At 32.5% G+C, this 12,592-nt stretch overlaps 1 protein-coding gene across 1 annotated transcript in view; it reads right to left on the bottom strand.

The window, feature by feature from the left end:
- DNAI4 (dynein axonemal intermediate chain 4) overlaps positions 1-12,592 on the bottom strand; it is a 123,672-nt gene that overhangs the window by 14,726 nt on the left and 96,354 nt on the right. Inside the window, 7 exon segments of the mRNA XM_057717036.1 lie at positions 1,877-2,033; positions 3,818-4,044; positions 4,678-4,776; positions 8,272-8,393; positions 8,744-8,901; positions 10,647-10,798; positions 12,059-12,145. Coding sequence (XP_057573019.1) covers positions 1,877-2,033; positions 3,818-4,044; positions 4,678-4,776; positions 8,272-8,393; positions 8,744-8,901; positions 10,647-10,798; positions 12,059-12,145 — 1,002 coding nt within the window.

Below are 12,592 nucleotides of genomic sequence, written 5' to 3'. Positions count from 1 at the left end.
TGCACTGTTGGTGGGAATGTAAGTTGTTACAGCCACTATGGAAAACAGTTTGGAGGTTCCTTAAAAAACTAAAAACAGAACTACCATATGATCCATTAATCCCACTACTGGGCATATACCCAGAGAAAACCATAATCCAAAGAGAAATATGCACCATAATGTTCATTGCAGCAATGTTTACAATAGCCAGGACATGGAAGCAACCGAAATGCCCATCAACAGATGAATGGATAAAGAAGATGTGGCACATATGTACAATGGACTATTACTGAGCCATAAAAAGGAATGAAATGAAGCTATATGTAATGAGGTGGATGGACCTAGAATCTGTCATACAGAGAGAAGTAAGCCAGAAAGAGAAAAACAAATACCTTATGTTAGCTCATATATACGGAATCTAAAAAAAAATGGTACTGATGAACCCAGTGACAGGGCAAGAATAAGGATACAGATGCAGAGGATGGACTGGAGGTCACCAGCTTGGGGAGGCGGGGGGCAGAGGGGAAGCTGAGACAAAGTGAGAGAGTACCATAGACATATTTACACTACCAACTGTAAAATAGGTAGCTAGTGGGAAGTTGCTATACAATAAAGGGAGATCAACTCGATGATGGGTGATGCCTTAGAGGGCCAGGACAGGGAGGGTGGGAAGGAGTTGCAGGAGGGAGGGGATATGGGGATATATGTAAAAATACAGCTGATTCACTTTGGTGTACCTCAAAAGCTGGTACAAGAGTGTAAAGCAATTATATTCCAATAAAGAGCTAAAAAAATTAATTAAAAAAAGTAGCCAGAATAAACAAGAGGATTTTTACAGACTATAAAATCCAAACTAAATATCCTGGAAAACCTTTGATGTCCTATAAAGTTTATTTGTTTAAGTATCAGAAATTAATTTTCTTAATAAACATGCAGTAAAATTGAAAAAAAAATGAAATTTTGCCATTTGCAACAACATGGATAGACCTGGAGGGTATTATGCTTAGTAAATTAAGTCAGAGAAAGATAAATAGTATATGTTTTCACATATATGTGGAATCTAAAATATAAAACAAGTGAATGAATGCTACAAAACAGAAACAAGACATAGATACAGAGAACAAATTAGTGGTTACCAGTGGGGAGAGGGCAGGGGAGAGCAGCAAGATAAGGGAAGGGGATTAAGAGGTACAAATTACTAAGTATAAAATAAACAAGATACAAGGTTGCAATGTATAGCACAGGAAATGTATTAATATTTTACAGTAATTTTAAATGAAGTATAATCTACAAAAATATTAAATCACTATATTGTACACCTGAAACTAATGTAACATTGTAAATCAACTATACTTCAATTAAAAAAAATTTTTAAACAAAAAAATAAATAAATAAATAAATTTTAAAAGAATGGCTATCTAGTGTTACTGATTTGCTTGTCAAAGTTTTACAACAAAGTCTTGGTATCTGAAGATCAGAGCAAGGCAAGAAGATAATGCTAAACCAAGAGAAACAAATGCCAATTTCAGGAATATTGGATAATATCTAAAAATATTATTTTTTGTAAAAGTCTTTAATTATTTGCAGTAAACAGTCCCAAACCACATACTAGGGACAATTTTGAATTCTTTCATATAGTATTTATAATTATTCTACTCAACAACATTATTTACTTTTACAGATAAAGAATGTTTTCATTTTACAGATAAAGAATGTGAGGCCCAAAGAAAATAAGCCTAGTAGGGACCATATCTAGTAGGTAGCAACTCTTGGGACTTATATTCTTTCCATTGCACCACACTTAAGATATTTAAGAAATGTAAATCTCTTGCATGACAGAAAACTACAACCGAATAAAATCATAAAATGAGATAAAATTTTGACTTTTGAATCTTACCCTGTTAGAGTCCAAAGCAGTGGGCATATTTCTTAATTCATACACAGCAACTTGTCCATCACTGTCTCCCACCAGAAGGCAATCTGTTTGCTTAGCAAAGAGAACACTTGTGAATTTGATTCCAGGGTTAGCAACATTCACAATCAGAGGGTCCAAACTGTAATGAAATATTTTATTTGTAAATTTAGTTGTTAGTATGTTCTTTATGTGTTTCCCAACGCAAAATAACTGTTTCCCACTCTTTATTCGATCAAAACTTTCATTTTTTCAATAAACCAATTTTAACTAAATAAAGCAACTCACAATTAAGATGTGAACTCATAATTTATGATGTTCAGTTTTATGATGATCCTATGATGATCCTATGATGATCTTAAATTTATGATGATCCTATGATGATCAATTTTATGCATTAACTTTGCTAGGTTGTGGTACCCAGTTGTTTGGTCAAATACCAATCTACACATTGCTGTGAAGGTTTTGTTTGTTTGTTTGTTTTAGATACAATTAACTTAAATCAGTGGAATTTGAATAAAGCAAATTACCCTCCATAAAGTGAGTTGGCCTCATCCAATTTGTTGAAAGCCTTAAAAGAAAAGACTGAGGTCCCCGAAGTAGAATAAAATTCTCCCTCCAGACTGCCTTTGTACTCAAGACTGCAACATCTCTCTCTCTCTCTCTCTGTCTCTCTCTCTTTTCTCTCTCTCATTCCCTCTTTATTGGTTCAGTTTCTCTGAAGATCCCTAATGCAACTCTTTAAATAATAAATGTCTTTTAACAGAAGGATGTTTTGATCCAAATGAACCCCTGGAACATAAATGGACCTGAACAAGATTCAAAACTTTTCTTCTGAACAGGAACATTTCCTACTCTTGGTCATCCAAAGCAATCCATTGACACCCTTATAAAATAACAGAAGCAGTCACTTGTATACTTCTTGTGAAGAAATGTTGCCCTGGGAAATACAATTTTACTAGAAAAAATAAAATCAGAGGTGGGATCATTTAAGTAGCCACTTTGTATATTAGCCATTTCATACTTAAAAACAAATTGCTTTGTGTTGTACTCCTTGATTTTTGGTTCAAACTGTTTTATAGAACAAGCCATGACAAAATTTTAAAGTTACTGAATTATTAATCTCTAGAAAAAAATTTGCAACTAATAATAAACCCATTGAATTTTATATCACTTATTTTAAACAAGAATGTATTTCCATGCTTCTTCTGCTAATAACTTGCCTAAAGGTCAACAATATTTTCTAATATTGAAATATTGATTAAAGAAGTAGAATCATTAAACACTTTACTCCAGCATTGTAATATAAATGTTCATATTAAAAAAGATAGATGGTCTAGATGGCACTCTAATAAATTTGGTGTAACAAAGTCAAAAATTTTAATTAAATGCATGCCCCTTCAAATGTTTTAAAGTGAGGTAAGAGAATAAATAAATATTATAAAAAATACTTATTTTACTCCCTTTCTTTATCTTACTATAGAAGGTCTTTAGTTAAGAACAATTGGAACGGGGATATGCGTATAAAAACAGATGATTGAACTTGGTGTACCCCCAAATAAATAATAAATTAAAAAAAAAAGGAACAATTGGAACAGTGTCTCTCTGCATTCTTCCATAAATCAGACAATGACAAAGAAATCAAGGAAGTTATGATATCCTATATCAGCCTGTAAAAGTTTGAGGAGATGGAGTAAGGTAACCAATTTTCATTCAAATATTTTTAAAACTATGTATGGTATAAGTAATTAACATTAATATATTATCCTGGCATATCTCTTTATTCATAAAGGAGTCTCACAGTATAAACTACTACTTGTTTTTAAGTAACTACAGTTCTCTTTAACCAATGTCAAAACTATCAGGTATCATTTATATTGAACTGCTGCTACTAGAGATATCTCCAAGAAAAATATTAACACTTACGTGCTGATGTGAAGGTCCCAAATCTCCACTCTGCTCTCATTTGCAGCTGCAAATATATAGGATGATTTTGGAGACCAGGCAACATCATAAACAACATATGTAGTTGGATAAAAGCTCAAAAATGGTTTGAGATTCTCATGTTGCCATATAATAACACCCCAATCTGCAGAACAGCTTAAGAATACATCATGGCAAAATGGATTCCATGCTATTTTATACACTGGACCCTAGAATTAGAAAAATAAATTAAAATACATAGGTAAGTAGTATTTAATGTCATACTTTGACCAACAAATTTTAAATGCTCAGATTTCTAAAAGATTTATACACCATGCATTATTGTGTGGGTGTTACTTTAGCTGAGTAAGGTCAAGGGTTGAATCTCTTCCCTAAGTTATGCCATACAGAAATATAAAAAAAAAATACTTGCTACAATACTTATTAAATTTTAATACATATTATACTACTTTTAAAAATATTAGGAGTATTAAGAAAAAATAAACAGAAATAAGGGAGAAAATGAAGAAAACATGGTTGGAACAATCATAAAAAAAAAAGTAGAGAATAGGTATATGCCAGGGACAATTTTACTTTGGGATCAGTGTGTTAACACAAGCAGTCTTTTAGAAACAAATAAAAATTGTGACTCCCATAACTTGTGAGAAGAAATCAAGGATATCAGAAGCCAAATTAAATGCCCCCCATATTACTGGTGTTTATACACAAAAGCACTTAATTCAAGTTTGTATTTTTAACTCTGAAGTTATAAATCATGGCATAAAAATACTCTGTCTAATGATACTATTTTTTCAGAAATATTACAAGATAAAATTTTCCATACCTACTGTAATTAAACTAACCTTATGTCCTCTGTAGGTATCTAGATATTGTTCATTATATGAACAAGAACATTTGTGAATATGACCTTCTTCAGTGCCAGCCAAATAGATATTTGTGTCCTAAACACAAAATATCAAAATGCATTAACCTGCAATATATTAGTAAATGTGCTAAGTAGAAGAGACAATCCAAGATCTCTTAAAATCAATTCGAGAACCAATACTAGAAATACTGTCTTGAAGAGAGTTGACCGTTGTCTTTTTTTTTATCATGATTTTACAATAATTAAACTACATGAAGGATGACTGTGCAAAGAAAATACACATTTTTTCTTTGCTGAAATAAAGGGTAGAACTTAGTATGCTATCTCATGAACAAACATTGGCTTAAAATGAGGAAGAAAGTTTCTAACATTTAGAGCTACCTGACAATGGAATTAACAGTCCAGGGAAATGGTAGGTGTTATTTCACTAGAATCAGTCAAAGAGAAGACAGATGACTTAACAATAACTATTTATGTACATAATGCTAAAGAAATGATTCTTGCTGATAATGAGAGATTGAACTAGATGGAGTCTCTGACATCTTTAACTCTAAATGTATGTACCAAATAGGGATTTAGAATGTATTTTCTCTAGTGAAGTTACAGTCAAAAAATCTGAAAGTCAGTGCTCTATGTCGACCTATGTAGAGTCAGCATCACCTAGGAGCATTTTAGGGCTGCAGATTCTCAGGCCCTGCCCCAGACCTACTGAGTCAGAATCTGCATTTTAACAAGGTTCGCAAGTAATTTGTAAGTACACTGAAATTTGAGGCACACTGCTCTAGTATATACCAGAATGCAATTACTAGATCATGGGGTATATGTAGTTTAAATTACACAAAAAGTACAATTTTTTTCCTCTAGGTAGTATTACCAATTTACATTCAGCAGTGTATTAAAGTCCCCTTTGACACACAGTCTCTTCAACAGTTAGTTACATTAAAAATCTTAAATTTTGCCATTCTTTTAGGTGTAAAATTATACCGAATGATTTTAAGTCCCATTTATATGGATATGAACAAAGTTGAGCACATTTTTGTTTTTCAGCCATTTGTATCTCCTCTTCTGTTCATATCTCTTGACCATTTTACTAATAATCTTTCTTTTTCATATTCATTTGAATAAGTTCTTTATATATTCTATTACATATGCTTTGTCTATTATTTATATTGCAAACATCTTCTCCCAGTATGTGGCTTATCTTTTTATGTGCTCTTTTGTCTTAGTGTTATTTAGTAAATAGAAGTTCTCATTTTAATGTAGCTGGTATTATAATTTTTTACATAGTATTTTTTTACATAGTTAGTATAGTTAGTATACGGTCCCTACTTTGAAGTCATAGAGATATTCTCCCATATATTCTTCTAAAAGTTTTTGTGTATGATGGAGTAGGGATCTAATTCCTTTTTTATATATAAATAATGATTATCTCAATAATATTTATAAGTAGGTCATCTTTCTCTAGAGATCTTCAGGGTCATTGTCTAAAGTTGGGTTCCTCAGTATATAAACCTGAGACTCTGAGATTTCCATGCAAGAGGTTTATTCAGAAGTTCCCTCAGGAACAACCTCTTTGAGGGAAACAGGAATGGGTAGAGATTTAAGTTGAGCTACGATGTAGTTGAAACAGAGGGCTCAGTCCAACCTATAAGAAGCTTTGGAGCTGAGATAGCTCTTCAGAGTCCTGCCTCCAGGCAAGGAGGCCAAATATGTTATATACCCCTTCCCACAAATAAATTAGTCAAGAATGATGATAGACTCACACCAAACTAAATCAATAATCAAACTAAATGTAAATGGTGTAAACATTACTATTAAAAGGCAGAGATTATAAGACTGGCTAAAAAAAGCAAGACTCAACTACATGCTGCCTATAAGAAACATACTTTAAATATAAAGACATAAGTAGGTTAAATGTAAAAGGATGTAAAATGATAAACCATGCTAATACTAGTTAAAAGAAAGCTAGAGTGGCTACATTAATATCAGACTAAGTAGATTTCAGAGTAAAGAATGTTACCAGTTATAAATAAGGCCATTTCATAATGATAAGGGAATCGAGTAATGAAGAGAACATGACAATTCTAAACACTGATGTACTCAAAACAGAGCTTCAAGATACATAAAACAAAACCTGATAGAATTTCAAGGAAAAAAAGACAAATTCACAATTATGATCAAAGACTTCAATATTTTTCTGTCAATAAATGATGGAAGAAATAGGCAGCAAATCAGCAAGGATAAAGGATATAGTAAACATGAACAGCACCATCAACTAGCTTAACCTGATTGACATTCACAGAACATTCCACCCAATGGTAGCAGAATATACACTTTTCTCAAGTGCACAGGGAACATTTACAAGTACAAATCACATTCTGGGCTTTAGAAACAAATCTCAATAAATTCAAAAGGATTCAGTTTATAAAAAGTTTGTTTCTGATCATGATGGGATTGAGTTAGAAATCAACAGAAAGATCCTTAGAAAAGCCCTGAATACTTGGAAACTAAATAATATGATTCATCAATCAAAACAGAAATCAAAGGAGCAATATTGATGTTTTGGGCCAGCTAATTCTTTGGGCGGGGGGAGGATGGTGGTTGTCTTGTGCATTGTAGGGTGTTTAGTGGCATGCCTTGCCTCTGCCCACTAGATGCCAATAGCACTCCTCCCTACATCCCACCTTCCACAGCAGCAACAACCAAAAATATCTCAAGACACTGTGAAATGTCCCTGATGGAAACTACTCCCCTCCCTGCCCACATTGAGAACCACTGTTCTAGAGTCAAGGTGACAAGTAGATTATAGAAATTTAAGAATGAATGCAGTTAGAATATGACTGCAGTGGTAAAAGTGAAATATAATAAAGGCCTGAACTACATTAGTAGTAGTAGGCTTGGACTAAAAGGAGTAGAACAATAACATTTAAATATCATTTGGGTTATAGGGTAGAATAGAACAAGAGCTCAAATTTTGGTTTGCATAAGTAGGTGGATGATGTCACTAAAAAGATGATCATATTACATATAACAGAAAATATATAGGATATGTTTTCTTGTAAGTCTGTCATAGCGGCTGAATTTTATGATTCCAAAGAACCTCTGAATAAAAAGACTTAGAAAAATAGAACTTTACTAACAGTACTCTGATTTAATTTTGATCTTGATAGGCATAATCTTAAGTGGTCTTCCTAGTCCTCAGAATCATGAAAGTCACCACTCACATTGCAATATGGAGAACTACATAGTGGATTTTGTTTCTGTTATATGATAGAGCAGCAGAGCACCCAAGAGGGGCAAGGAGGGGCATTCAAGTTAAACATGCAGTTGTAAAGATAATCCTTCCATAGTTGCTCAGAAATACAGACCTTTCCTCTAGAAAGCAGATGGAGGACAGCCAACTGGAATACATCATTCTACTTTAGGGTGATACCTATCTATGTTTGTTATTTTTTTTACAAGGAACAATATTTATTAACATGCTGACCTTTTATCTTGCTTCATATCTTAATACACTTCAATTATCAGAAGTTGTTATATGCAATAGTGAAAAATGGATTAAATAATTTACCTTGGGGTGAAAAGCAAAACACATTCCAGGAGCCTGTCGAGATATCAAAGCTTCACCTTTCTTTTCCATTTCCCCTCCTTTTTTGCTGCCGCTAGAAGTAGTTCGCCTCAAACGCATCAAATCTTTATTTTAAAAAGAGCATTTATGTATCTTATTCACCACATGAAAAAGTATTATAGATATAATATGTTCCTTCTGCAAATAATATGACGTCTGCCACCCTTTGCATGTCGTTAGGTTAAAATTAGCAAATACCAGAGCTATATGCTTAGCAAAACAATGACCAAGCTCAGGGTTTTTTCTTATTTAGCTAAACCTAAATTTGTCATCTCCTACACATGGCTCACTAGGAATTTTTAATTCAGCACATAACAAGAGAAAGATAATTTGGGTAATCTGTGTGCGTGTGTGTGTGTGTGTGTGTGTGTGTGTGTGTGTGTGTGTGTGCGCACGCGCATTTATTTATTTTTACCATGACAGTCCAGTCCTTTCCGTATAACCCATTTGGAGATTCTTCCATCCGCTGATATAGAAACTAGTATTTCTCTTTTGTCATCACCTGTAGTTCCTCGATCTTGTTCTATCCACTGTAGTTGCCATACAGGTCCCAAATGTTTTTTAGGTGATTCACTGAAACAGGGAAAAGCACTAAATATAAAATTGTTATGACCATTTTTTTAAAAGACTTGGAATGTAAGTGATAAGGACAGCTCCCTAGAGCATCATGACCTACTTACAGAATGATGCTTTTATTATTCAAAACTGGACTTTTATTTAAATATTTTTTTAAAAACAAGAAAAATAACCACTTTGCTAATATACGCTGATGTTTTTCTCATTTCTTACAGAACGAAAATTGTGTTGCCTTTAGTTATATTAGCTATCATAACAGAAATACAAAAGCAAATATTTTCTTCCTTTTTAGAATCTATCGATACTTCCCTTACTCTATTCACTTACTTTTTCTTAGTTGGGTAAATTTAGCTTATATTAGACACATTGAATATAAGTATCTCCATCTTTATAAGGATATTATTCATAGCTTAAATAAGTAAGTCATATTTAAGTTTTATTCATGTAAATAGTTACTTCACTCTTCTTCTGGTGTTTCAGGATTGCCCACTGGCTTGATTCTCTCTATGGCTGAGATTTAAAATTATTCTGAAGAATTAAAACCACTTCTCAGATTACTAACTTCTTTTCCTATCAGATTAATGGGTTGCTTTGTTTCTAGTATTGACTTTCTTGATTTTTTATGCAAACACTACAATGCAATACTTCTGAATTTTTAAAAATCTAGACATCTTTGATTATTTGGTAAAAGTTATGGACCCTCTTCCCAGAAACAAGCACAAAGGCTCACACTTACAAAACTATGCAAATAATTTCAAAATTAAGCTAAAGAACACCTGCTTTAATGCCTATTTCCAGTTCTTGCAAAATTTATTCAAACCCTAATATAAATATGCCACCTCATTTTTCCTCCACTAGTATCTCGTTTATTATAAAAACCTAAGATATCTTTCACCTTTAAACTTTTATTTTCTCTACATGTCTCATTCATTCATTCTTAATCAAACACTTACTATAAACCTGTTATAAGCCTGATATTATGTGACATACTGAGGATATAAAGGTATGGAAGACATAATCTTTGCCCTCAAGGAGCTTACAGCCTCCTCAGGGAGATACATATGTAAACAATTTATACAAAGCATGATAAAGCCTACAATAAAGGTATGTATTGGATGCACAAAGGAAAAGAATGGGAAGGTTTCCTGGAAGAGGTAACACCGAAGCAATAAAGGGTATAAACTTTCATTTATAAGATGAATAAGTTCTGGAAATCTAATGTACAGCATGGTGATTATAGTTAATAACACTGTATTGCATACTTGAAATTTGCTAAGAGAGTAGATCTTAAGTGTTCTCACCACTCACACGAAAAAATGGTAATTATGTGAGGTTATGAATGTGTTAATTAATTTCATTGGGGTAATCATTTCACAATGTACACATATATTAAATCATCACATTGTACACCTTTAAAAATCATGTTGCACAGCCTAAATATATACAATTTTTATTTGTTAGTCATACCTCAATAAAGCTGGAAATATTTAAAAATTTTTTAAAAGAATAAACATAGGCCATCAAGCCAAAGGAAGTTTGTTGGTGAGTAGGTAGAGAGGATGATAAGGAGATACTAGATCAGAGCATGTCAGAGACATTATGAGGAATTATCAAACTTTTGAAAGATAATGGTATCATTCTCAATAACAATACAAACATTCACTCAAAACTAAATAACATTAATTTCTTTCTTCTCCCTAAAAAAAGCACATGTATGTTTACCTAATTCTTGGGATTCTCACCTACTATCCAGAACCGGAACGTTGCTGTTGCTCTGTACATTGTAAATTGCAATAGTGCCATTGTGATAGCCAACTGCTAAAAGGTTAGGTGCTCCAATTGAAAAATCCACAGCAGTAACTCCATACGGACTCTGATAAGTACGTTCTGGCCACTGAATTAAAAAAATTTATGTTACATTTTAACCTTAGTTTTGTAGATCACAGTAAGGTAGGGTATGATGGTGGTTGAAGACTAGGCTGATGGTAGTGGGGATGTGAGGAGAGTTAGTCTACATTCAGTTACTCATTTCTTCCTAACTTCCAATATACATGAGAATAAAACCTCAATTTTCATTTCATTTCATTTATTTTGTTGAATCCTCAGAGCTCAATAATTTTAAGAAATACAACACGTGTTTCTACAGTTATTATCATTTGGGGTAATCTTCCAACAGGATTTGTACGATCATCACAGGTCTACTGTCTTAAAGATACAAATAATGGACACCAAATAAATTATCCTGTGTTTGTTCCTACCCTCCAGTATCTGTTTCAGATGCTCATGTTACCAAATCATTTCTAAACAAGGATAGAAGAAGCTCCAAAACTCTCTAAGTTTCTCTTTTCTAAAACTCTGTCAGTTTTATTGCTTTGTTTTGTTTTAACGTCTAATCCAAATCCTTTCTTGTTTTCAACAACCTACATGAAAAAGAAGACAACCTGCTGATGATGAATCCTATTCAATCCTTCTACATGTTTAAAATTGCTTCTTTCTTTCTTTTAAGCTATATAAACCTAGCTTCCTAACAGATGGGGGATTATTTATAGAAACTCTAATCATTTTTGTGTGCTCTTCTGATCCTTTTCTAAGTTTTCCACTTTACGTTTCAGTTGTGACTTAAAACTAAAGGTAAAGTTGTAAAGTAACAGGTTGACTAGGGCTGTTTAGCAAAAAACATAACCAATTCTTGTTTATTCTCTTTGAAAAATTCATGGCAGTAAAATAGTTATATTAATCTATTTTATGTCTATTGAGGACAGCAGAAATATATTTTATAAAGTGATAAGGAGTTATTCATATATTGAGAAACAACCCAGTAGTAAATGAAAATTAAGTTTTCAAGAATTTGCATTTGCAAATATATTCTTCTTTATAACAGGCAGTGATGAACAATAATGGTTCGGCCCTAGATCCTCATATCTAACAGCACACAATAGATGTCCAATAAATATTTATTAAATGAATTTACCTTATCCTATAAAGTATAAGAACAAATTTTAATTGTTTAGTTGTTACAGATTTAAGCCAAAGAAAGTAGTCTTGCTTGATAAAACTTTCTTGACTTTGTTTAATCACATACAACTATCTACTTTATGAGAATTATTTCAACATTTAATTAAATAAAAATAGGTGTCATTCCTGTTTGAGTTACCATGGGATTCTTTATTGACCAGCAGCAAGCCAATCCTCTTTTTTGCTCCTTAAATCCAAAGTGACCATAGCCAACAGCCAAAAGGTCCTAAAAAAGCAGAAAAATTCAAAATAAGATAGCATAAAAATATCAGCAGATATATAAAGTTGCATATTCATGAACTATGTTAAAAATAGTGATGACATTTCAATTGAGGTTAAAAAATACCAATATGCCATCAATTTTCACTTTACCATTTCCATCTTCCTAAGCAAAATAATAATAATAATAATCACATTTTTAGAGTGAAGAATAAGTTCTCAAAAAGAACCAATGGCTAACAACTCTTTTACATATTGAGATAATCCTTGAAAGTTGTATTATCACATTACGATGTCTTATAGGATTTTAATAATGACCTAATCATTTCAAACGTAAAATAAAAGACATTCAATTTTAAAGAGAGGTGCCATGGACTGAATTGTGTCTCCTCCCCTAAAAGTCATATGTTGAAGTCCTAACCCCTAATAACATGTGATTATATTTGGAAACAGG

This window comes from Hippopotamus amphibius, chromosome 1 (assembly GCF_030028045.1).
Source record: "Hippopotamus amphibius kiboko isolate mHipAmp2 chromosome 1, mHipAmp2.hap2, whole genome shotgun sequence".
Taxonomy (NCBI): domain Eukaryota; kingdom Metazoa; phylum Chordata; class Mammalia; order Artiodactyla; family Hippopotamidae; genus Hippopotamus; species Hippopotamus amphibius.
This window is presented reverse-complemented; position numbering and strand designations above follow the sequence as displayed.